This window comes from Engystomops pustulosus, chromosome 7, assembly GCF_040894005.1.
Source record: "Engystomops pustulosus chromosome 7, aEngPut4.maternal, whole genome shotgun sequence".
In the NCBI taxonomy this organism is placed as follows: domain Eukaryota; kingdom Metazoa; phylum Chordata; class Amphibia; order Anura; family Leptodactylidae; genus Engystomops; species Engystomops pustulosus.
The window spans coordinates 10545120-10571761 of NC_092417.1; the positions used below are offsets into that span (position 1 = coordinate 10545120).

Genomic DNA, 26642 nt, shown 5'->3' on the forward strand with positions numbered 1-26642 from the left:
GTAATAAGAGCACTGCTAGTGGTGACATAGGATAGTGAGGGGGTAATTAGAGCACTGCTAGTGGTGACATAGGATAGTGAGGGGGTAATAAGAGCACTGCTAGTGGTGACATAGGGTAGTGAGGGGGTAATAAGAGCACTGCTAGTGGTGACATGGAGTAGTGAGGGGGTAATAAGAGCACTGCTAGTGGTGATATCGGGTAGTGAGGGGGTAATAAGAGCACTGCTGGTGGTGACATAGGGTAGTGAGGGGGTAATAAGAGCGCTGCTAGTGGTGACATGGAGTAGTGAGGGGGTAATAAGAGCACTGCTAGTGGTGACATAGGATAGTGAGGGGGTAATTAGAGCGCTGCTGGTGGTGACATAGGATAGTGAGGGGGTAATAAGAGCACTGCTAGTGGTGACATAGAGTAGTGAGGGGGTAATAAGAGCGCTGCTAGTGGTGACATAGGGTAGTAAAGGGGGTAATAAGAGCACTGCTAGTGGTGACATAGGATAGTGAGGGGGTAATAAGAGCACTGCTAGTGGTGACATAGGGTAGTGAGGGGGTAATAAGAGCACTGCTAGTGGTGACATAGAGTAGTGAGGGGGTAATAAGAGCACTGCTGGTGGTCACATAGAGTAGTGAGGGGGTAATAAGAGCACTGCTAGTGGTGACATGGAGTAGTGAGGGGGTAATAAGAGCACTGCTGGTGGTCACAGAGTAGTGAGGGGGTAATAAGAGCACTGCTAGTGGTGACATGGAGTAGTGAGGGGGTAATAAGAGCGCTGCTAGTGGTGACATAGGGTAGTGAGGGGGTAATAAGAGCACTGCTAGTGGTGACATAGGGTAGTGAGGGGGTAATAAGAGCACTGCTAGTGGTGACATAGGGTAGTGAGGGGGTAATAAGAGCACTGCTAGTGGTGACATAGGATAGTGAGGGGGTAATTAGAGCACTGCTAGTGGTGACATGGAGTAGTGAGGGGGTAATAAGAGCACTGCTGGTGGTGACATAGGATAGTGAGGGGGTAATTAGAGCACTGCTAGTGGTGACATAGGATAGTGAGGGGGTAATAAGAGCACTGCTATTGGTGACATAGGGTAGTGAGGGGTAATTAGAGCACTGCTAGTGGTGACATAGGATAGTGAGGGGGTAATAAGAGCACTGCTGGTGGTGACATAGGGTAGTGAGGGGTAATTAGAGCACTGCTAGTGGTGACATAGGATAGTGAGGGGGTAATAAGAGCACTGCTAGTGGTGACATAGGATAGTGAGGGGGTAATAAGAGCACTGCTAGTGGTGACATGGAGTAGTGAGGGGGTAATAAGAGCACTGCTAGTGGTGACATAGGATAGTGAGGGGGTAATAAGAGCACTGCTGGTGGTGACATAGGGTAGTGAGGGGGTAATAAGAGCACTGCTAGTGGTGACATGGAGTAGTGAGGGGGTAATAAGAGCACTGCTAGTGGTGACATAGGATAGTGAGGGGGTAATAAGAGCACTGCTATTGGTGACATAGGATAGTGAGGGGGTAATAAGAGCACTGCTAGTGGTGACATAGGGTAGTGAGGGGGTAATTAGAGCGCTGCTAGTGGTGACATAGGATAGTGAGGGGGTAATAAGAGCACTGCTGGTGGTGACATAGGATAGTGAGGGGGTAATAAGAGCGCTGCTAGTGGTGACATAGGATAGTGAGGGGGTAATAAGAGCACTGCTGGTGGTGACATAGGGTAGTGAGGGGGTAATAAGAGCACTGCTAGTGGTGACATAGGGTAGTGAGGGGGTAATAAGAGCACTGCTAGTGGTGACATAGGATAGTGAGGGGGTAATAAGAGCACTGCTAGTGGTGACATAGGATAGTGAGGGGGTAATAAGAGCGCTGCTGGTGGTGACATAGGGTAGTGAGTGGGTAATAAGAGCACTGCTAGTGGTGACATAGGATAGTGAGGGGGTAATAAGAGCACTGCTAGTGGTGACATAGGATAGTGAGGGGGTAATAAGAGCGCTGCTAGTGGTGACATGGAGTAGTGAGGGGGTAATAAGAGCACTGCTAGTGGTGACATAGGATAGTGAGGGGGTAATTAGAGCACTGCTAGTGGTGACATAGGATAGTGAGGGGGTAATAAGAGCACTGCTAGTGGTGACATAGGGTAGTGAGGGGGTAATAAGAGCACTGCTAGTGGTGACATGGAGTAGTGAGGGGGTAATAAGAGCACTGCTAGTGGTGATATCGGGTAGTGAGGGGGTAATAAGAGCACTGCTGGTGGTGACATAGGGTAGTGAGGGGGTAATAAGAGCGCTGCTAGTGGTGACATGGAGTAGTGAGGGGGTAATAAGAGCACTGCTAGTGGTGACATAGGATAGTGAGGGGGTAATTAGAGCGCTGCTGGTGGTGACATAGGATAGTGAGGGGGTAATAAGAGCACTGCTAGTGGTGACATAGAGTAGTGAGGGGGTAATAAGAGCGCTGCTAGTGGTGACATAGGGTAGTGAGGGGGTAATAAGAGCACTGCTAGTGGTGACATAGGATAGTGAGGGGGTAATAAGAGCACTGCTAGTGGTGACATAGGGTAGTGAGGGGGTAATAAGAGCACTGCTAGTGGTGACATAGAGTAGTGAGGGGGTAATAAGAGCACTGCTGGTGGTGACATAGGGTAGTGAGGAGGTAATAAGAGCACTGCTAGTGGTGACATAGGATAGTGAGGGGGTAATAAGAGCGCTGCTAGTGGTGACATAGGGTAGTGAGGGGGTAATAAGAGCACTGCTAGTGGTGACATAGGATAGTGAGGGGGTAATTAGAGCGCTGCTGGTGGTGACATAGGATAGTGAGGGGGTAATAAGAGCACTGCTAGTGGTGACATAGAGTAGTGAGGGGGTAATAAGAGCGCTGCTAGTGGTGACATAGGGTAGTGAGGGGGTAATAAGAGCACTGCTAGTGGTGACATAGGATAGTGAGGGGGTAATAAGAGCACTGCTAGTGGTGACATAGGGTAGTGAGGGGGTAATAAGAGCACTGCTAGTGGTGACATAGAGTAGTGAGGGGGTAATAAGAGCACTGCTGGTGGTGACATAGGGTAGTGAGGAGGTAATAAGAGCACTGCTAGTGGTGACATAGGGTAGTGAGGGGGTAATAAGAGCACTGCTAGTGGTGACATAGGATAGTGAGGGGGTAATAAGAGCACTGCTGGTGGTCACATAGAGTAGTGAGGGGGTAATAAGAGCACTGCTAGTGGTGACATGGAGTAGTGAGGGGGTAATAAGAGCACTGCTGGTGGTCACAGAGTAGTGAGGGGGTAATAAGAGCACTGCTAGTGGTGACATGGAGTAGTGAGGGGGTAATAAGAGCGCTGCTAGTGGTGACATAGGGTAGTGAGGGGGTAATAAGAGCACTGCTAGTGGTGACATAGGGTAGTGAGGGGGTAATAAGAGCACTGCTAGTGGTGACATAGGGTAGTGAGGGGGTAATAAGAGCACTGCTAGTGGTGACATAGGATAGTGAGGGGGTAATTAGAGCACTGCTAGTGGTGACATGGAGTAGTGAGGGGGTAATAAGAGCACTGCTGGTGGTGACATAGGATAGTGAGGGGGTAATTAGAGCACTGCTAGTGGTGACATAGGATAGTGAGGGGGTAATAAGAGCACTGCTATTGGTGACATAGGGTAGTGAGGGGTAATTAGAGCACTGCTAGTGGTGACATAGGATAGTGAGGGGGTAATAAGAGCACTGCTGGTGGTGACATAGGGTAGTGAGGGGTAATTAGAGCACTGCTAGTGGTGACATAGGATAGTGAGGGGGTAATAAGAGCACTGCTGGTGGTGACATAGGGTAGTGAGGGGGTAATAAGAGCACTGCTAGTGGTGACATGGAGTAGTGAGGGGGTAATAAGAGCACTGCTAGTGGTGACATAGGATAGTGAGGGGGTAATAAGAGCACTGCTATTGGTGACATAGGATAGTGAGGGGGTAATAAGAGCACTGCTAGTGGTGACATAGGGTAGTGAGGGGGTAATTAGAGCGCTGCTAGTGGTGACATAGGATAGTGAGGGGGTAATAAGAGCACTGCTGGTGGTGACATAGGATAGTGAGGGGGTAATAAGAGCGCTGCTAGTGGTGACATAGGATAGTGAGGGGGTAATAAGAGCACTGCTGGTGGTGACATAGGGTAGTGAGGGGGTAATAAGAGCACTGCTAGTGGTGACATAGGGTAGTGAGGGGGTAATAAGAGCAGTGCTAGTGGTGACATAGGATAGTGAGGGGGTAATAAGAGCACTGCTAGTGGTGACATAGGATAGTGAGGGGGTAATAAGAGCGCTGCTGGTGGTGACATAGGGTAGTGAGTGGGTAATAAGAGCACTGCTAGTGGTGACATAGGATAGTGAGGGGGTAATAAGAGCACTGCTAGTGGTGACATAGGATAGTGAGGGGGTAATAAGAGCGCTGCTAGTGGTGACATGGAGTAGTGAGGGGGTAATAAGAGCACTGCTAGTGGTGACATAGGATAGTGAGGGGGTAATTAGAGCACTGCTAGTGGTGACATAGGATAGTGAGGGGGTAATAAGAGCACTGCTAGTGGTGACATAGGATAGTGAGGGGGTAATAAGAGCACTGCTAGTGGTGACATGGAGTAGTGAGGGGGTAATAAGAGCACTGCTAGTGGTGACATCGGGTAGTGAGGGGGTAATAAGAGCACTGCTGGTGGTGACATAGGGTAGTGAGGGGGTAATAAGAGCGCTGCTAGTGGTGACATGGAGTAGTGAGGGGGTAATAAGAGCACTGCTAGTGGTGACATAGGATAGTGAGGGGGTAATTAGAGCACTGCTAGTGGTGACATAGGGTAGTGAGGGGGTAATAAGAGCACTGCTGGTGGTGACATAGGATAGTGAGGGGGTAATAAGAGCACTGCTAGTGGTGACATAGAGTAGTGAGGGGGTAATAAGAGCGCTGCTAGTGGTGACATAGGGTAGTGAGGGGGTAATAAGAGCACTGCTAGTGGTGACATAGGATAGTGAGGGGGTAATAAGAGCACTGCTAGTGGTGACATAGGGTAGTGAGGGGGTAATAAGAGCACTGCTAGTGGTGACATAGAGTAGTGAGGGGGTAATAAGAGCACTGCTGGTGGTCACATAGAGTAGTGAGGGGGTAATAAGAGCACTGCTAGTGGTGACATGGAGTAGTGAGGGGGTAATAAGAGCACTGCTGGTGGTCACAGAGTAGTGAGGGGGTAATAAGAGCACTGCTAGTGGTGACATGGAGTAGTGAGGGGGTAATAAGAGCGCTGCTAGTGGTGACATAGGGTAGTGAGGGGGTAATAAGAGCACTGCTAGTGGTGACATAGGGTAGTGAGGGGGTAATAAGAGCACTGCTAGTGGTGACATAGGGTAGTGAGGGGGTAATAAGAGCACTGCTAGTGGTGACATAGGATAGTGAGGGGGTAATTAGAGCACTGCTAGTGGTGACATAGGATAGTGAGGGGGTAATAAGAGCACTGCTAGTGGTGACATAGGATAGTGAGGGGGTAATAAGAGCACTGCTAGTGGTGACATAGGATAGTGAGGGGGTAATTAGAGCGCTGCTAGTGGTGACATAGGGTAGTGAGGGGGTAATAAGAGCACTGCTAGTGGTGACATAGGATAGTGAGGGGGTAATAAGAGCACTGCTGGTGGTGACATAGGGTAGTGAGGGGGTAATAAGAGCACTGCTAGTGGTGACATAGGGTAGTGAGGGGGTAATAAGAGCACTGCTAGTGGTGACATAGAGTAGTGAGGGGGTAATAAGAGCACTGCTAGTGGTGACATAGGGTAGTGAGGGGGTAATAAGAGCACTGCTGGTGGTGACATAGGGTAGTGAGGGGGTAATAAGAGCACTGCTAGTGGTTACATAGGGTAGTGAGGGGGTAATAAGAGCACTGCTGGTGGTGACATAGGGTAGTGAGGGGGTAATAAGAGCACTGCTAGTGGTGACATGGAGTAGTGAGGGGGTAATAAGAGCACTGCTAGTGGTGACATGGAGTAGTGAGGGGGTAATAAGAGCACTGCTAGTGGTGACATGGAGTAGTGAGGGGGTAATAAGAGCACTGCTAGTGGTGACATGGGATAGTGAGGGGGTAATAAGAGCGCTGCTAGTGGTGACATAGGGTAGTGAGGGGGTAATAAGAGCACTGCTGGTGGTGACATGGAGTAGTGAGGGGGTAATAAGAGCACTGCTAGTGGTGACATAGGATAGTGAGGGGGTAATAAGAGCACTGCTGGTGGTGACATAGGGTAGTGAGGGGGTAATAAGAGCACTGCTAGTGGTGACATAGGGTAGTGAGAGGGTAATAAGAGCACTGCTGGTGGTGACATGGAGTAGTGAGGGGGTAATTAGAGCGCTGCTAGTGGTGACATAGGGTAGTGAGGGGGTAATAAGAGCACTGCTAGTGGTGACATAGGGTAGTGAGGGGTAATTAGAGCACTGCTAGTGGTGACATAGAGTAGTGAGGAGGTAATAAGAGCACTGATGGTGGTGACATAGGGTAGTGAGGGGGTAATTAGAGCACTGCTAGTGGTGACATAGAGTAGTGAGGGGGTAATAAGAGCACTGCTAGTGGTGACATAGGGTAGTGAGGGGTAATTAGAGCACTGCTAGTGGTGACATAGAGTAGTGAGGAGGTATTAAGAGCACTGCTAGTGGTGACATAGAGTAGTGAGGGGGTAATAAGAGCACTGCTAGTGGTGACATAGAGTAGTGAGGGGGTAATAAGAGCACTGCTAGTGGTGACATAGGGTAGTGAGGGGGTAATAAGAGCACTGCTAGTGGTGACATAGGATAGTGAGGGGGTAATAAGAGCACTGCTAGTGGTGACATAGAGTAGTGAGGGGGTAATAAGAGCACTGCTAGTGGTGACATAGGGTATTGGTGACACAGGGGGTAATAAGAGCACTGCTAGTGGTGACATAGGATAGTGAGGGGGTAATAAGAGCACTACTAGTGGTGACATAGGATAGTGAGGTGGTAATAAGAGCACTACTAGTGGTGACATAGGATAGTGAGGGGGTAATAAGAGCACTGCTAGTGGTGACATAGGATAGTGAGGGGGTAATAAGAGCACTCCTAGTGGTGACATAGGATAGTGAGGGGGTAATAAGAGCACTGCTAGTGGTGACATAGGGTAGTGAGGGGGTAATAAGAGCACTGCTAGTGGTGACATAGGATAGTGAGGGGGTAATAAGAGCACTGCTAGTGGTGACATGGAGTAGTGAGGGGGTAATAAGAGCACTGCTAGTGGTGACATAGAGTAGTGAGGGGGTAATAAGAGCACTGCTGGTGGTGACATAGGATAGTGAGGGGGTAATAAGAGCACTGCTAGTGGTGACATAGGATAGTGAGGGGGTAATAATAGCACTGCTGGTGGTGACATAGGATAGTGAGGGGGTAATAAGAGCACTGCTAGTGGTGACATAGGATAGTGAGGGGGTAATAAGAGCACTGCTAGTGGTGACATAGGATAGTGAGGAGGTAATAAGAGCACTGCTAGTGGTGACATAGAGTAGTGAGGGGGTAATAAGAGCACTGCTAGTGGTGACATAGGGTAGTGAGGGGGTAATAAGAGCACTGCTAGTGGTGACATAGAGTAGTGAGGGGGTAATAAGAGCACTGCTAGTGGTGACATAGAGTAGTGAGGGGGTAATAAGAGCACTGCTGGTGGTGACATAGGATAGTGAGGGGGTAATAAGAGCACTGCTAGTGGTGACATAGGATAGTGAGGGGGTAATAAGAGCACTGCTAGTGGTGACATAGGGTAGTGAGGGGGTAATAAGAGCACTGCTAGTGGTGACATAGGGTAGTGAGGGGGTAATAAGAGCACTGCTGGTGGTGACATAGGGTAGTGAGGGGGTAATAAGAGCGCTGCTAGTGGTGACATAGGGTAGTGAGGGGGTAATAAGAGCACTGCTAGTGGTGACATAGGGTAGTGAGGGGGTAATAAGAGCACTGCTAGTGGTGACATGGAGTAGTGAGGGGGTAATAAGAGCACTGCTAGTGGTGACATAGGGTAGTGAGGGGGTAATTAGAGCACTGCTAGTGGTGACATAGGGTAGTGATGGGGAAATAAGAGCACTGCTGGTGGTGACATAGGGTAGTGAGGGGGTAATAAGAGCACTGCTAGTGGTGACATAGGATAGTGAGGGGGTAATAAGAGCACTGCTAGTGGTGACATAGAGTAGTGAGGGGGTAATAAGAGCACTGCTGGTGGTGACATAGGGTAGTGAGGGGGTAATAAGAGCACTGCTAGTGGTGACATAGAGTAGTGAGGGGGTAATAAGAGCACTGCTAGTGGTGACATAGGGTAGTGAGGGGGTAATAAGAGCACTGCTGGTGGTGACATAGGGTAGTGAGGGGGTAATAAGAGCACTGGTAGTGGTGACATAGGGTAGTGAGGGGGTAATAAGAGCGCTGCTAGTGGTGATATAGGATAGTGAGGGGGTAATAAGAGCACTGCTAGTGGTGACATAGGATAGTGAGGGGGTAATAAGAGCACTGCTAGTGGTGACATGGAGTAGTGAGGGGGTAATAAGAGCACTGCTAGTGGTGACATAGAGTAGTGAGGGGGTAATAAGAGCGCTGCTAGTGGTGACATAGGGTAGTGAGGGGGTAATAAGAGCACTGCTAGTGGTGACATAGGGTAGTGAGGGGGTAATAAGAGCGCTGCTGGTGGTGACATAGAGTAGTGAGGGGGTAATAAGAGCACTACTAGTGGTGACATAGAGTAGTGAGGGGGTAATAAGAGCACTGCTAGTGGTGACATAGGATAGTGAGGGGGTAATAAGAGCACTGCTGGTGGTGACATAGGGTAGTGAGGGGGTAATAAGAGCACTGCTAGTGGTGACATAGAGTAGTGAGGGGGTAATAAGAGCACTGCTAGTGGTGACATAGAGTAGTGAGGGGGTAATAAGAGCACTGCTGGTGGTGACATAGGGTAGTGAGGGGGTAATAAGAGCGCTGCTGGTGGTGACATAGAGTAGTGAGGAGGTAATAAGAGCACTGCTAGTGGTGACATAGAGTAGTGAGGGGGTAATAAGAGCACTGCTAGTGGTGACATAGGATAGTGAGGGGGTAATAAGAGCACTGCTGGTGGTGACATAGGGTAGTGAGGGGGTAATAAGAGCACTGCTAGTGGTGACATAGAGTAGTGAGGGGGTAATAAGAGCGCTGCTAGTGGTGACATAGGATAGTGAGGGGGTAATAAGAGCACTGCTAGTGGTGACATAGGATAGTGAGGGGGTAATAAGAGCACTGCTAGTGGTGACATGGAGTAGTGAGGGGGTAATAAGAGCGCTGCTGGTGGTGACATAGGGTAGTGAGGGGGTAATAAGAGCACTGCTAGTGGTGACATAGAGTAGTGAGGGGGTAATAAGAGCACTGCTAGTGGTGACATGGAGTAGTGAGGGGGTAATAAGAGCACTGCTAGTGGTGACATAGGGTAGTGAGGGGGTAATAAGAGCACTGCTAGTGGTGACATAGGGTAGTGAGGGGGTAATAAGAGCACTGCTGGTGGTGACATAGGATAGTGAGGGGGTAATAAGAGCACTGCTAGTGGTGCCATAGGGTAGTGAGGGGGTAATAAGAGCACTGCTAGTGGTGACATAGGATAGTGAGGGGGTAATAAGAGCACTGCTGGTGGTGACATGGAGTAGTGAGGGGGTAATAAGAGCACTGCTAGTGGTGATATAGGATAGTGAGGGGGTAATAAGAGCACTGCTAGTGGTGACATAGAGTAGTGAGAGGGTAATAAGAGCACTGCTAGTGGTGACATAGAGTAGTGAGGGGGTAATAAGAGCACTGCTAGTGGTGACATAGGGTAGTGAGGGGGTAATAAGAGCACTGCTAGTGGTGACATGGAGTAGTGAGGGGGTAATAAGAGCGCTGCTGGTGGTGACATAGGGTAGTGAGGGGGTAATAAGAGCACTGCTGGTGGTGACATAGGGTAGTGAGGGGGTAATTAGAGCGCTGCTAGTGGTGACATGGAGTAGTGAGGGGGTAATAAGAGCGCTGCTGGTGGTGACATAGGGTAGTGAGGGGGTAATAAGAGCACTGCTAGTGGTGACATAGAGTAGTGAGGGGGTAATAAGAGCACTGCTAGTGGTGACATGGAGTAGTGAGGGGGTAATAAGAGCACTGCTAGTGGTGACATAGGGTAGTGAGGGGGTAATAAGAGCACTGCTGGTGGTGACATAGGGTAGTGAGGGGGTAATAAGAGCACTGCTGGTGGTGACATAGGATAGTGAGGGGGTAATAAGAGCACTGCTAGTGGTGCCATAGGGTAGTGAGGGGGTAATAAGAGCACTGCTAGTGGTGACATAGGATAGTGAGGGGGTAATAAGAGCACTGCTGGTGGTGACATGGAGTAGTGAGGGGGTAATAAGAGCACTGCTAGTGGTGATATAGGATAGTGAGGGGGTAATAAGAGCACTGCTAGTGGTGACATAGAGTAGTGAGAGGGTAATAAGAGCACTGCTAGTGGTGACATAGAGTAGTGAGGGGGTAATAAGAGCACTGCTAGTGGTGACATAGGGTAGTGAGGGGGTAATAAGAGCACTGCTAGTGGTGACATAGGATAGTGAGGGGGTAATAAGAGCACTGCTAGTGGTGACATAGGATAGTGAGGGGGTAATAAGAGCACTGCTAGTGGTGACATAGGATAGTGAGGGGGTAATAAGAGCACTGCTAGTGGTGACATAGGGTAGTGATGGGGAAATAAGAGCGCTGCTAGTGGTGACATAGGGTAGTGAGGGGGTAATAAGAGCACTGCTAGTGGTGACATAGGATAGTGAGGGGGTAATAAGAGCGCTGCTAGTGGTGACATAGGATAGTGAGGGGGTAATAAGAGCACTGCTAGTGGTGACATAGGATAGTGAGGGGGTAATAAGAGCACTGCTGGTGGTGACATAGGGTAGTGAGGGGGTAATAAGAGCACTGCTAGTGGTGACATAGGATAGTGAGGGGGTAATTAGAGCGCTGCTGGTGGTGACATAGGGTAGTGAGGGGGTAATAAGAGCACTGCTAGTGGTGACATAGGATAGTGAGGGGGTAATAAGAGCGCTGCTAGTGGTGACATAGGATAGTGAGGGGGTAATAAGAGCACTACTAGTGGTGACATAGGATAGTGAGGGGGTAATTAGAGCGCTGCTGGTGGTTACATAGGGGGTAAAAAGAGCACTGCTAGTGGTGACATAGGATAGTGAGGGGGTAATAAGAGCACTGCTAGTGGTGACATGGAGTAGTGAGGGGGTAATAAGAGCACTGCTAGTGGTGACATAGGGTAGTGAGGGGGTAATAAGAGCACTGCTAGTGGTGACATAGGGTAGTGAGGGGGTAATAAGAGCACTGCTGGTGGTGACAGAGGGTAGTGATGGGGTAATAAGAGCACTGCTAGTGGTGACATAGGGTAGTGAGGGGGTAATAAGAGCACTGCTGGTGGTGACATAGGGTAGTGAGGGGGTAATAAGAGCGCTGCTAGTGGTGACATGGAGTAGTGAGGGGGTAATAAGAGCACTGCTAGTGGTGACATAGGATAGTGAGGGGGTAATAAGAGCACTGCTAGTGGTGACATAGGATAGTGAGGGGGTAATAAGAGCACTGCTAGTGGTGACATAGGGTAGTGAGGGGGTAATAAGAGCACTGCTGGTGGTGACATAGGATAGTGAGGGGGTAATTAGAGCACTGCTGGTGGTGACATAGGGTAGTGAGGGGGTAATTAGAGCGCTGCTGGTGGTGACATAGGATAGTGAGGGGGTAATTAGAGCACTGCTGGTGGTGACATAGGGTAGTGAGGGGGTAATAAGAGCGCTGCTAGTGGTGACATAGGGTAGTGAGGGGGTAATAAGAGCACTGCTGGTGGTGACATAGGGTAGTGAGGGGGTAATTAGAGCACTGCTGGTGGTGACATAGGGTAGTGAGGGGGTAATAAGAGCGCTGCTAGTGGTGACATAGGGTAGTGAGGGGGTAATAAGAGCACTGCTGGTGGTGACATAGGGTAGTGAGGGGGTAATAAGAGCAATGCTAGTGGTGACATAGGATAGTGAGGGGGTAATAAGAGCACTGCTGGTGGTGACATAGGATAGTGAGGGGGTAATAAGAGCACTGCTAGTGGTGACATAGGGTAGTGAGGGGGTAATAAGAGCACTGCTAGTGGTGACATAGGGTAGTGAGGGGGTAATAAGAGCACTGCTAGTGGTGACATAGGGTAGTGAGGGGGTAATAAGAGCACTGCTAGTGTTGACATAGGGTAGTGAGGGGGTAATAAGAGCACTGCTAGTGGTGACATAGGATAGTGAGGGGGTAATAAGAGCACTGCTAGTGGTGACATAGGATAGTGAGGGGGTAATAAGAGCACTGCGGGTGGTGACATAGGGTAGTGAGGGGGTAATAAGAGCAATGCTAGTGGTGACATAGGATAGTGAGGGGGTAATAAGAGCACTGCTAGTGTTGACATAGGGTAGTGAGGGGGTAATAAGAGCACTGCTGGTGGTGACATAGGGTAGTGAGGGGGTAATAAGAGCGCTGCTAGTGGTGACATAGGATAGTGAGGGGGTAATAAGAGCACTGCTAGTGGTGACATAGGGTAGTGAGGGGGTAATAAGAGCACTGCTAGTGGTGACATAGGGTAGTGAGGAGGTAATAAGAGCACTGCTAGTGGTGACATAGGGTAGTGAGGGGGTAATAAGAGCACTGCTGGTGGTGACATAGGATAGTGAGGGGGTAATAAGAGCACTGCTAGTGGTGACATAGGATAGTGAGGGGGTAATAAGAGCACTGCTAGTGGTGACATAGGGTAGTGAGGGGGTAATAAGAGCACTGCTAGTGGTGACATAGGGTAGTGAGGGGGTAATAAGAGCACTGCTAGTGGTGACATAGGATAGTGAGGGGGTAATAAGAGCACTGCTGGTGGTGACATAGGATAGTGAGGGGGTAATAAGAGCACTGCTAGTGGTGACATAGGGTAGTGAGAGGGTAATAAGAGCGCTGCTGGTGGTGACATAGGATAGTGAGGGGGTAATAAGAGCACTGCTAGTGGTGACATAGGATAGTGAGGGGGTAATAAGAGCACTGCTGGTGGTGACATAGGATAGTGAGGGGGTAATAAGAGCACTGCTAGTGGTGACATAGGGTAGTGAGGGGGTAATAAGAGCAATGCTAGTGGTGACATAGGATAGTGAGGGGGTAATTAGAGCGCTGCTGGTGGTGACATAGGGTAGTGAGGGGGTAATAAGAGCACTGCTGGTGGTGACATAGGGTAGTGAGGGGGTAATAAGAGCACTGCTGGTGGTGACATAGGGTAGTGAGGGGGTAATAAGAGCACTGCTGGTGGTGACATAGGGTAGTGAGGGGGTAATAAGGTCTATGACTGTAAATAAGGGGATAGGTGTAGTTCAGTGTGTGATCACCTCCTGGGGCTGCACTACACCTCATCCGCAGATTGCAGATAATATACTGTATATAGAGGGAAGGTAATACACAGAGAGCGGATGGAGAGAGACCCAGAGAAGGAGAGAAGTGTGAGAGGAGGATAGAGAGAAGAACGAAGATGGAGGAAGATTTACAGAGGGAAGAAGAGAGAATGTGCAACGGAGAAGAAGGGAAAGGAGAGAAATGGTTGGAGGGGTGAAGGGAGAAATGTGGTCAGGAAGATTACGACCAGATTATCACCAGGAAATGTACAGATATTTATACATCGAGTGTAGAATTTCATGATATAGACCTGGGAACCAAAGTTCAGAATGACCCCCTTCTTTTGCCCTTTCTCTTTGTAGGAGGGGTCAGACCTGTGGTGACCCTCACACCCATCTGGAGAGAAGTCATATACCAGGATCCGGTGACCATAACATGTGATGTTGGATCTCCTGCCCAGGAGGAGCGGAAATATTACTGGTATAAAGATGGGGAACCGATGGGTAGAGATCAGCAAAGCTTCAGGATCGACCATGTCCAAGAAGAACATGTAGGAAATTATCAGTGTGGGACCAGCACTAAGAACCTCAGTCCTCCTGTCACTCTGACTGCAAGTCAAGGTACAAGGTCCTCCTCCCCCTAGTTATGTCCTATAGTTATACTGAGAGGTGATGTCCTATCATGTTGTTATTACAGAATACCTCATCCTGCAGAGACCCCCAGCTATCTATGAAGGAGACCCCCTGACTCTGAGATGTCACTCTGCATATGGATTCAATGGAACAAACACAACATTTTACAAGGAAGATAAAGAGATAAAGTTCTCGGTCAGTGACCCGGAGTTCCATATGGATGCGATAGATGGAGGGGCGTCCGGGACGTATAGATGTACTCAAGTATTACTACATCATAGTGATCTTACGTATCATACTTACTCCGCAAATACTTCCATCTCAGTACAGCCAGGTAAGTCAATGGTTAAAAAAATGTAGTGTGCTTTTCTTATTTTATCCTGAAGACAGCTAGTGCCCCCTAGTGGTGACAGCAGAAAGATGGATTATTGTTCCTAACTCTTTTACATTGCTCTGACTATGATGGATGTTGCCTTACATGTTTGTATACTGTGTACTAGTGTAGTGGTATATAGATGATGTATTGTATCCTACAATGTGCATGCCCTACCTCCAGCCTCTCTACTACTGATATGTCATGTCTTGTATTAAGCCTCACACATCTGTTATCTAGTCAGATTTAAATCGTCCTTATCCGATAGCACCATGGCAGCTTCTTCCAGCCACAAGTCGTCTAGTTGTCTTGTCCTCTGGCTCATACTCTTAATCCTGTGCACCCAAATCTTGTAATAGTGTAACACAGAGAACCCCCATGAAAATACTAGTAAATAGTGCATCTGATATAAATATTACTCCCTTTTGTACCCTTATAGTATTCAGGCTATTGACACTAATAATACTTCCCTAGTATTCAGTAAAGATGCTCAGTATTATACCTGGTAATACCGACCTCCGTACTGTCCCAAAATAAGTATTTCTCAGATACCCCACACATTTCATTATCTCTCCTTCGAAGACTAACACTGTCTATGCTCCCAGGGGCCCCATATGGTGTTGTGATGCTTTGGGTCCCACATTATATTATGCCACTGATTGTTGCCCCTCACTGTATTATGCCCCCTTGTGGTCTCAACAAGGATTTTGTAGAACTAGAAATCATACCAATAAACTTTTTCTATCCGTTTTGTTTTTTTATTAGCAGTCAGTCCTGTGGTGACCTTCACACCCAACTCTAGTGACATCTTATACCAGGATCCAGTGACCATAACATGTGATGTGGGATCTGCTGCTCCGAAGAAGCAGAGATATTACTGGTATAAAGATGGGAAACCAATAGATAAAGTAAAGAAAAGCTTCAGGATTGACCGTGTCCGAAAAGAACATGTAGGAGATTATCAGTGTGGGACCAGCACTAAGAACCTCAGTCCTCCTGTCACTCTGACTGCAAGAGAAGGTACGAGGTCCTCCTCCTCCTAGTTATCTCGTATCATAAACAGCTAAGAATCGCAATAGGTTCATCTTCTCTCCTCACAAACCAGTGTCGGCGGCTTTTCGCTTCCCTTCTTCCCACAGTAATTCAGTTCATTGCTGTGTAAAAAGGGAGGGGAGGAGGGAGATGAAGCTAAAGTATTGTTGTATCTCTTGTTTTAGCACTGTCAATCATGTGTAATTTTCTACATTATGGAAAAATATTTAGTCAATGGGGCGACGGATTTGGAAAAACCATGGAATTAAAAAATAATTTGTGTCGCAAGATCAAGCACTCACATGCACCAGGAAGAAGCAGGTGAACTCCGGCGGACCTCGGCGCAGCAGCGACATCTGGTGGACATCGGGGGCACAATCTTAATGAATCCTGGCAGACCTGAATCCTCGTCGGACAACGCGCCGCTGGATCACGACAGGAACGAGTAAGTAAACGTGCCCCAATGTCATTATCATCGCCGGACCACCCAAATCAATGATAGTGGCATATAGAGGCCTTCACTAGTGGGAGAAATATAGACCAATAATCATCTATTTGATATTATGCAGATTGGCTGGCAGTGCTTCGGGAGGGGCCTAACTTTACAGACACCTACAGACAGCAGTAGATGGAGACTGAAAAAATAAATCACAGCTAAAGAGGTTGAATTTTTCAGAGATTCCAGAGACTGAGAACATTTACATCTTGACTTGTATTTCCCCCAAAAGATAATAATCTTTGCATTGCTGGGAATGAAGAAGCTAACACTCAGGGCCAGACAAAGTAATAATGCAGATGAAATTAGCAACCCCAGAGATATGTGGAGCTACATGTAGTCTCTCTGCTATTGGTAATTTATATGTGATATTTTTGGTACATTTGTATGTGATTGTCGTTGGTCTCTTATCTTATTTTCTCTATTAGTACCAGACCACCATGATAGCTTCTTCCAGGGAAGTGTGTGGTAGAAAAAGAGAGGAAAGGGAGAGAGCGCTAATAGTGTGACATCTTAGGGGATAACTTTAGGCGTGAAGGTGTAGATTGTGCTCATTGTGCTTCGGATAGGCACAACACTATTGTGGGCTTTGCGGTAAATTTGATCTTGTGCTGCCTCCAGAAGGTGATCTCCTGTGTAGAGTTGCCAAACTCTAAAGGATATGTGGGAATGGTCTGTGGTTGTGGTCCAAATGGATGGCGCACTCTATTAAAGGTTTTCATTAAAGGTCTTTAAAACACAACGCGTTTCGGGGTGTGGGATCCCTTTCTCAAGTGAACAAAGACTAATGCCGAGGGTAATGATGATGCCCAACGAGGAATCTACATTACCCTCGGTATTAGTCTTTGACCTATTGACCTATAGTAAAAACTTTTAATATACCTATCTCTGAGTGCGCCATCCGTTTGGACCACGACCACAGCTTCTTCCAGGAACATGTCATCTCTGTACTTTGACCAATTAGTAACTTTGCCCTTAATAGTAATAAAGCTCCTCCTGTATCATCATTCTTGTCATATTGGGGGTCATTTACTAAGGGCCTGATTCGCGTTTTCCCGACGTGTTACCCGAATATTTCCTATTTGCACCGATTTTCCCTGTATTGCCCGGGGTTTTTGGCGCACGCAATCGGATCGTGGCACATCGGCGCCGGCATGCACGCGACGGAAATCAGGCGGCATGGCCGAATGATAACCCGACGGATTCGGAAAAACCGCAGCATTAAAAAAAAAAAATAGTGTCGCGGGACGCGCGCTTACCTTCACCAGGTATAGGATGGTGCATTCCGGCGGACCTCGGGGAACTTCAGCGCAGCAGCGACATCTGGTGGACGTCGGAGGAACTGCCTTAGTGAATCGCCGGAAGACCCGTAAGTAAATCTGCCCCATTATGTCAGACACAAAACCTGCCCCCTTACTGCTCCAAACAGTATATTGCCTCCTTTTAGTTACCCCACATATTTTATCATGTATCTTAAGGTCCGTTGTGACGTCATACGGCATAATGCCCCATTACAGAGCCCACACTGTAGAAAGAGAGAGGGAGAAAGAGAAAGACTGATGGGAGGGAAAACAATAGAAAAGTAGAGAAGTAGGGAGAGAGAGTAGTAAGAGAGGTCTGGGGGACTACCACTAGCAACACTCCGGCACGACGTTCTGGAACTCAACAATCATTTGACTACAAGCAAGATGTCTGAAAACTTAGAATTATGAAAAAAACAAGTAACTAAGTAGAACTATAAATCACATTTAATAAACTACAAAAACATTCCTTTTCCTATCTCTTGTGTTTCATTACGAGCAGTCAGTCCTGTGGTGACCTTCACACCCAACTCTAGTGACATCTTATACCAGGATCCGGTGACCATAACATGTGATGTGGGATCTGCTGCTCCGAAGAAGCAGAGATATTACTGGTATAAAGATGGGAAACCGATAGATAAAGTAAAGAAAAGCTTCAGGATTGACCATGTCCGAGAAGAACATGTAGGAAATTATCAGTGTGGGACCAGCACTAAGAACCTCAGTCCTCCTGTCACACTAACTGCAAGAGAAGGTACGAGGTCCTCTTCCCCCTAGTTATCTCATCTCTTTAGCTTCAGAAAAGATTGGACTTTTATATTTTAAGGTTTTTATTTTCTAAAGTGTCAGGATCTTAAAATGTTACAAATCATTACAGGTTCTTCTTCCAAAACCGGATCTGATGGAAATATTATAATCGGAGCCACGACCGGGATTGTAGTATTTGGTCTCATCCTTCTTCTTCTCCTTTTCTGGAAGTGTAGAAATACAAACAAACCATCCTCCTTGTGTCCAAATCAGCGAGTGACCGTCACGTCGGGGGCAGGTAACTGAGCTACGACGTATCTAATGGAGGTGACAAGTAGAAGAATACCATGAATGTGATTTGAGCGTCTTATGAAGGACGAGGTGGCCCAGAGATGAGTCATCCAAGACTGAAGATCTAGTAATTCCCAATGGGAAAAAAATAGCCTTAGTATTCGCAGTCGGTTGTAGACTGATGCGCGACAGAATTAGTAGGATCACGTGGCTGGTACCACGTTTCTCAGAAGATAAGATAACGGGGCACATTTACTTACCTGGTGCCTGCGCGATCCCTGAGGTGCGATGTCCGCTGGAATCCACAGCTGCCGCGATTCATGAAGACCATGCGCCCGATATCCTGCATGTGTCACTTCCCCGCTGAGGTCCGCCAGAGTTCACCTTCTTCTTCCCGGTGTATGTGAGTGCATATCACGCGACACAATTTTAAAGTTAAATCCCGCACGTAGTCCGAATCCGTTGGGTTGTCCAACGGTCACTCCACCGATTTGCATTACATGAAAGTTGCCGCCGATGTGCCAAAATCCGGTCGCATGCGACAAAAACCCTTTCTAAATGCGCTGCAAAACGGAAATCGTCGGGTATTCCAACGATAGTGCGGACCACGGACCCTTAGTAAATGAGCCCCAATGACACTGGGGATTTAACTTTAAAATTGTGTCGCAAGACAAGCACTTACAAGCACCGGGAAGAAGAAGGTGAACTCTGGCGGACCTGATCGGGGAGGCGACGGATGCAGGAACTCGGATCAGGATCTTCATAAATCGCGGCAGCTGTGGTTTCCGGCGGGCAACGCACCTCGGGGATTGCGCAGGACCAGGTAAGTAAATGTGCCCCAGTGTGTTCCAAGGAGCCACAGTTCATTGGATAAAGCTGTATGAATTTTGGCATCCTGTAACTAGAGCTAGTTTTTGGAGTATTGCTTATATTTCAACCCTACTCCAAAAAGCATGAGAACTCTTGCTAGGGCTTATATTCGGGAGAAATGTGGTAGCTTATCCTCCTCTTTAGTTTTGATTTGTGTGTTTTGTTCTGCGTCCCTCACCAGATGCATTTTGCACTGTAGGATGTAACAGAGATACTCAACCCAATATTATCCCAATGTGAAAAGACAATTTGGGATAGACCCAAACCAAAGGTAACTGAGGCAGCCAAGGGTCCTGCACAGATGCAATAAGTGTAGCGTCTCAGGACAGAAACTAATTTTAGCGGTAAAAAACAAATATCTTATATTGCTATATCCTAACTCTCTCCTCCAGAAGATTTAGGGCTATTCAATGCCGGATCCTTTTGTTTTCAAGAAACATGAGCCCACAGATGTGTCTGGCAGAACCCAACTCCCTTGTGTTTCCAAGATGGACCTGTATGTTTAGGTCCTGCAAAGTAGATCTGAAGACCAAAGGTTGAAAGGAACACACTGACCCACACTTGTTCTGTCTCAAGTGAATATATTTGGAGGGTTTGAGGAGAACAATGATTTCGGTGCTATGGTGACACTGGGCTGTAGACACAACACTAGAAGTCCTCAGGAGAACAGATGTAAGAGCTCAGGGGCAAATATCATGTGGAATGTTCTAACCTCTATTGGAATAAATTTTGAATTGTCTTATGACATATCTTACACCATCTTAATGTTTTTTTTAATCTTGTAGCGGACACCCACCCAGCACAGCCGGAGGAAGATCTCTGCTACACCTACCTCAGCATGGATCACTTGCAGGCAGGTTGGTATTTTCCTATTACCTTAAAAGTTTCAGACTTCTGAACCTCCTGTCTTATACTACCCTCTGTATGGACACATTGGGGGTCATTTACTAAGACCAGCGCAGTCTATACTATGTGCAGTTACCTGTGTAGTGTACAGGGGGCGCCAGATTCAGGATTGAGCTCGAAAGGGTTCAACGTGGAACCACTAAAATGATAAGGAGTATTATTTATTTATTTAGTCTGAATAAGAGACGACTACGAGGGGAGGTGATTAATTTATGTAAATATATGAATGGTCCATACAAAAAATATGGTGGTAAGTTGTTTCAGATTAAATCAAATCAAAAGACGAGGGGGCACAGTCTCCGTCCGGAGAAAACAAGGTTTAATCACCGGAGGCGACAGGGCTTCTTTACTATGAGAACTGTCAATCTGTGGAATAGCCGAGCTCAGGCGCTGGTCACAGCAGGGACAGCAGAGAGCTCAGGCGCTGGTCACAGCAGGGACAGCAGAGAGCTCAGGCGCTGGTCACAGCAGGGGCAGCAGAGAGCAAAGGCGCTGGTCACAGCAGGGACAGCAGAGAGCTCAGGCGCTGGTCACAGCAGGGACAGCAGAGAGCTCAGGCGCTGGTCACAGCAGGGACAGCAGAGAGCTCAGGAGCTGGTCACAGCAGGGACAGCAGAGAGCTCAGGCGCTGGTCACAGCAGGGACAGCAGAGAGCTCAGGCGCTGGTCACAGCAGGGACAGCAGAGAGCTCAGGCGCTGGTCACAGCAGGGACAGCAGAGAGCTCAGGCGCTGGTCACAGCAGGGACAGCAGAGAGCTCAGGCGCTGGTCACAGCAGGGACAGCAGAGAGCTCAGGCGCTGGTCACAGCAGGGACAGCAGAGAGCTCAGGCGCTGGTCACAGCAGGGACAGCAGAGAGCTCAGTGCTGGTCACAGCAGGGACAGCAGAGAGCTCAGGCGCTGGTCAGAGCAGGGACAGCAGAGAGCTCAGGCGCTGGTCAGAGCAGGGACAGCAGAGAGCTCAGGCGCTGGTCACAGCAGGGACAGCAGAGAGCTCAGGCGCTGGTCACAGCAGGGACAGCAGAGAGCTCAGGCGCTGGTCACAGCAGGGACAGCAGAGAGCTCAGGCGCTGGTCACAGCAGGGACAGCAGAGAGCTCAGGCACTGGTCACAGCAGGGACAGCAGAGAGCTCAGGCGCTGGTCACAGCTGGGACAGCAGAGAGCTCAGGCGCTGGTCACAGCAGGGACAGCAGAGAGCTCAGGCGCTGGTCACAGCAGGGACAGCAGAGAGCTCAGGTGCTGGTCACAGCAGGGACAGCAGAGAGCTCAGGAGCTGGTCACAGCAGGGATAGCAGAGAGCTCAGTCGCTGGTCACAGCAGGGACAGCAGAGAGCTCAGGCGCTGGTCACAGCAGGGACAGCAGAGAGCTCAGGCACTGGTCACAGCAGGGACAGCAGAGAGCCCAGGCGCTGGTCACAGCAGGGACAGCAGAGAGCTCAGGCGCTGGTCACAGCAGGGTCAGCAGAGAGCTCAGGCGCTGGTCACAGCAGGGACAGCAGAGAGCTCAGGCGCCGAGCACAGCAGGGACAGCAGAGACCACAGGCGCTGGTCACAGCAGGGACAGCAGAGAGCTCAGGAGCTGGTCACAGCAGGGATAGCAGAGAGCTCAGGCGCTGGTCACAGCAGGGACAGCAGAGAGCTCAGGCGCTGGTCACAGCAGGGACAGCAGAGAGCTCAGGCACTGGTCAGAGCAGGGACAGCAGAGAGCTCAGGCGCTGGTCAGAGCAGGGGCAGCAGAGAGCTCAGGAGCTGGTCAGAGCAGGGGCAGCAGAGAGCTCAGGAGCTGGTCACAGCAGGGAAAGCAGAGAGCTCAGGCGCTGGTCACAGCAGGGACAGCAGAGAGCTCAGGCGCTGGTCACAGCAGGGACAGCAGAGAGCTCAGGTGCTGGTCACAGCAGGGACAGCAGAGAGCTCAGGCGCTGGTCACAGCAGGGACAGCAGAGAGCTCAGGTGCTGGTCACAGCAGGGACAGCAGAGAGCTCAGGCGCTGGTCACAGCAGGGACAGCAGAGAGCTCAGGCGCTGGTCACAGCAGGGACAGCAGAGAGCTCAGGCGCTGGTCAAAGCAGGGACAGCAGAGAGCTCAGGCGCTGGTCACAGCAGGGACAGCAGAGAGCTCAGGCGCTGGTCACAGCAGGGACAGCAGAGAGCTCAGGCGCTGGTCACGGCAGGGGCAGCAGAGAGCTCAGGCGCTGGTCACAGCAGGGACAGCAGAGAGCTCAGGCGCTGGTCACAGCAGGGACAGCAGAGAGCTCAGGCGCTGGTCACAGCAGGGACAGCAGAGAGCTCAGGCGCTGGTCACAGCAGGGACAGCAGAGAGCTCAGGCGCTGGTCACGGCAGGGGCAGCAGAGAGCTCAGGCGCTGGTCACAGCAGGGACAGCAGAGAGCTCAGGCGCTGGTCACAGCAGGGAAAGCAGAGAGCTCAGGCGCTGGTCACAGCAGGGACAGCAGAGAGCTCAGGCGCTGGTCACAGCAGGGACAGCAGAGAGCTCAGGCGCTGGTCACAGCAGGGACAGCAGAGAGCTCAGGCGCTGGTCACAGCAGGGACAGCAGAGAGCTCAGGCGCTGGTCACAGCAGGGACAGCAGAGAGCTCAGGCGCTGGTCACAGCAGGGACAGCAGAGAGCTCAGGCGCTGGTCACAGCAGGGACAGCAGAGAGCTCAGGCGCTGGTCACAGCAGGGACAGCAGAGACCACAGGCGCTGGTCACAGCAGGGACAGCAGAGAGCTCAGGCGCTGGTCACAGCAGGGACAGCAGAGAGCTCAGGCACTGGTCACAGCAGGGACAGCAGAGAGCTCAGGCGCTGGTCACAGCAGGTACAGCAGAGAGCTCAGGCGCTGGTCACAGCAGGGACAGCAGAGAGCTCAGGCGCTGGTCACAGCAGGAACAGCAGAGAGCTCAGGCGCTGGTCACAGCAGGGACAGCAGAGAGCTCAGGCGCTGGTCACAGCAGGGACAGCAGAGAGCTCAGGCGCTGGTCACAGCAGGGACAGCAGAGAGCTCAGGCGCTGGTCACAGCAGGGACAGCAGAGAGCTCAGGCGCTGGTCACAGCAGGGACAGCAGAGAGCTCAGGCGCTGGTCACAGCAGGGACAGCAGAGAGCTCAGGCGCTGGTCACAGCAGGGACAGCAGAGAGCTCAGGCGCTGGTCACAGCAGAGAGCTCAGGCGCTGGTCACAGCAGGGACAGCAGAGAGCTCAGGCGCTGGTCACAGCAGGGTCAGCAGAGAGCTCAGGCGCTGGTCACAGCAGGGACAGCAGAGAGCTCAGGCGCTGGTCACAGCAGAGAGCTCAGGCGCTGGTCACAGCAGGGACAGCAGAGAGCTCAGGCGCTGGTCACAGCAGAGAGCTCAGGCGCTGGTCACAGCAGGGACAGCAGAGAGCTCAGGCGCTGGTCACAGCAGGGACAGCAGAGAGCTCAGGCGCTGGTCACAGCAGGGACAGCAGAGAGCTCAGGCGCTGGTCACAGCAGGGACAGCAGAGAGCTCAGGCGCTGGTCACAGCAGGGACAGCAGAGAGCTCAGGCGCTGGTCACAGCAGGGACAGCAGAGAGCTCAGGCGCTGGTCACAGCAAGGACAGCAGAGAGAAGAGATATTAATATTTTTGAAAATGTTCCGGTGTTGGACCTCCACGATCTTCAACACTAATCCACTGATCTGTGGCTTGTCGCAGACTCCTGCAGTAGACCTTAGGGGCGTAAGAAAGGTCATTAATATCATTAATATCTTGTATTCTTTATATTTGTAGCCTCATCCAAATCTCCCAGGAGAAAGGTAAGTAATAAAGAGCTTCTTAATATATAAAACACTTTTGGGGGGTTTTGTAGAAATTAGGGGCTTTGGGGCACCAAGCACCGGTGCGTGATGTTGGCCCTACCCCTCGCCACGCACTGAATATATGAAGAGGCTCCGGCCTCTCGCTATATTTGGGGAGGTGGATGCCCCCATCCGGTGCATTATGTGCTCACCACATTTCTACTTCAGGTCCAGTCTGGTCCAGAACTGTGCTACAGGAGGTGCCGGGCTCAGATTCAGGGTGAAGCACAGTTCTACACCAGGTACAGGGACCCAATTCCCGGCTAAATCGCGGCTCATACGTCTGTCCTCAGGCCGTGATAAATCCCCCCCCATGAGTCAACGCTCAGGTACAGACATTTCTAGGAAAGTCTATTCCCAATTTTCAGACCATTATTCATCATTCTGCATTGGTCGGCCGTATGTCCCCCTTACAACACTTGCCCTGACACTTTTTAGGGGCCGCAGAAAGAAGCAAAGTTTTTCTCCTGTCATTCCTGATCATTGGCCGTGTAACAATAGGTTTCCCTCCATGATGACTGGATGACATAATACAATTAGGGAACATTAAAGGGGGTTTCTAGAATTGCGGAATCTCCCTTCGTGTTGGGGGAGGAGTGAACAAAAGAAGATAAAGAATACAATGAAGACTTTAGCGGTTTGGTTCCCATTTTTGCCAGTTTTGGGGAATTTTGGAAAACCATCAAAACCTGGGGTAGGAGTATGAATACAATACAGTATACGGTACCTACCTGCTCCAGGAGTGGTCATGGCTGCTGAGAGCTGCCGTAAGGTCCTGATGGGCAGAAGAAGAAGTTGTGTGGTGGCTCCGAACTAATATCATCCAGAGAAATTTGGGAGGATGTGACGCATTTGATTTGAATATAGGACTTGTCATGTGACCTTTATAGGGAAATGTGTAGGAAGTGTCTGACTTGTGGTAGTTATGTGTAATTATAGAGTGTATTATATTATATAGTTCATGTTTCGATGTCTTTTATGTTGTGACTCTCACAGGAGGATGTATCTGTCACCTACGCTGAGGTGAAGCACAACCACCACTGACCGTAATACACCAATCACATAGGACCTGTAGAAGCTGAGTATCATTGTATCCGCCCCCTCTTAGGTTGTCATGGCTCCACCCCCGCGGAACTGCTGTAAAGTTTTGTATCATAAATGTCTGAATATATATATATATATATATATGTATACACATAAACATCTATTAAATAGATTTTTTAAAATCTCCGGGCTCTATATACAGCATATATATATAAATGACAGATTGCTTAGAATGTATAAAATAATAAAATATCTTCTCCTCATCTTATTGATCCCTGTGGCTCCCATTTTGATGACTGATGTTCCTAAGACTGGCCTCCGGCTGTAATGTCCCAACATGTTTGGCGTTTGTCGTTTTTGGGTTTTGCAGTGTTTGTTGCCTCATGTGTTCTCAACCTCGCCGCTAATAATTTTACTCATTTACTCATTTAAGGGTCTGCGGAGCGCATTTTCGTTGTGTTTCCCGCCGATTTCCGTTTTGGGTCAGATTTACTTACTCGGTCCTGTCGCAATCCCGCGGTGCGTTATCCAACGAGGATTAGGGTTCTGCCTGGATTCACTAAGATCGTGCGCCTGAGTTCCTGCATCCGTTGCTTCTGCGTCGAGGTCCCCGGAGTTCACCTTCTTCTTCCCGAAGCTTGTAAGTGCATGGCTTGCGACACAATTCTAAATGTTAAATCCCACGCTTATTCCGAATCCGTTGTGTTGTCCAACGGCCACGCCACCCCGATTTCTGTTGCGTGCAAGCCGGCGCCGATGTGCCAAAATCCGATCGTGTGCGACAAAATCCCGGGGCAATTCGGTGCAAAACGAAAATGCGCTCCACGGACTCTTAGTAAGTGAGCCCCAATGTGTCACAGTAATAAAGGGGCTTTGCTTTTGGGGGCATTTTTAGTGAGAAATATTACAATTTTGAAGGGAAAAAAAATCACAATTCGCAGAAGGGATATGCAACTTTTTAAGTGCCAAAAAAAGTAGTGAATCTCCTACAAAGTCAGGTATACAATAAATTGGCGCTGCATACACTGGTATAATACAGCAGGCACCTGTCTTGTATGTAAAGTCCAGGAGCCTTCTATGTGCATCTCATACGGCACCGAGATGTAAAGTAACATAATGGGGCAGATTTACTTACCCGGTCCTGTCGCGATCCCGTGGAGCGTTGTCCGACGAGGATTCGGGTCTTCCGGAGTGATTCACTAAGATCGTGCGCCCGAGTTCTTCCATTCGTCGCTTCTTCGCCGAGGTCCGCCTGAGTTCACCTGCTTCTTCCCGGTGCATGTGAGTGCTTGATCTTGCGACACAATCGCGTTTTTAAATTCCGCAGTTTGTCCGAATCCGACGGGTTGTTCGAAGGCCCGCCCCCCCCATTTCTGTTGCATGCAAGCTAGCGCTAATGCGACAAAATCTGATCATGTGCACCAAAATCCCGGGGCAATTCGGTGGAAATCGTCAGGAAACCCAACGAAAGTGCTTCCGACGGACCCTTAGTAAATGAGCCCCATTGTCGAGAAAAGGAATTTCTGTAAATTTTTATTATTAATTTTTACTTTTAGATTTTTTTGATTGTCTGAAGAACCCCTTGTTGTCTAGTATGACTAAAAAATGGAGGAATCATAATAAAATATAGATTTTTTAAATCTAAATTTACAAAATAGTGGGGCACATTTACTGTACTTACCCGGTCCATTCGCGTTCCAGCGGCGGCTTCTCTGAAGAGCGTTCGGGTATTCC

General features: G+C 49.3%; 1 protein-coding gene across 2 annotated transcripts in view; it reads left to right on the forward strand.

Annotated features, from left to right (window-relative positions):
- Positions 1-25222, forward strand: part of LOC140069228 (low affinity immunoglobulin gamma Fc region receptor III-B-like) — a 52155-nt gene extending 26933 nt beyond the window's left edge. Inside the window, exons 2-9 of one of the 2 annotated variants that reach the window (XM_072114687.1) lie at positions 13766-14023; positions 14100-14369; positions 15174-15428; positions 17740-17991; positions 18115-18282; positions 19931-20002; positions 23797-23822; positions 24861-25222. In XM_072114687.1, coding sequence (XP_071970788.1) covers positions 13766-14023; positions 14100-14369; positions 15174-15428; positions 17740-17991; positions 18115-18282; positions 19931-20002; positions 23797-23822; positions 24861-24908 — 1349 coding nt within the window. In that variant the 3' untranslated portion in view covers positions 24909-25222. The remainder of the gene's footprint in view (positions 1-13765; positions 14024-14099; positions 14370-15173; positions 15429-17739; positions 17992-18114; positions 18283-19930; positions 20003-23796; positions 23823-24860) is intronic. The other variant, XM_072114688.1, reaches the window with a different exon arrangement.
- The last annotated feature ends 1420 nt before the right edge of the window (positions 25223-26642 follow it).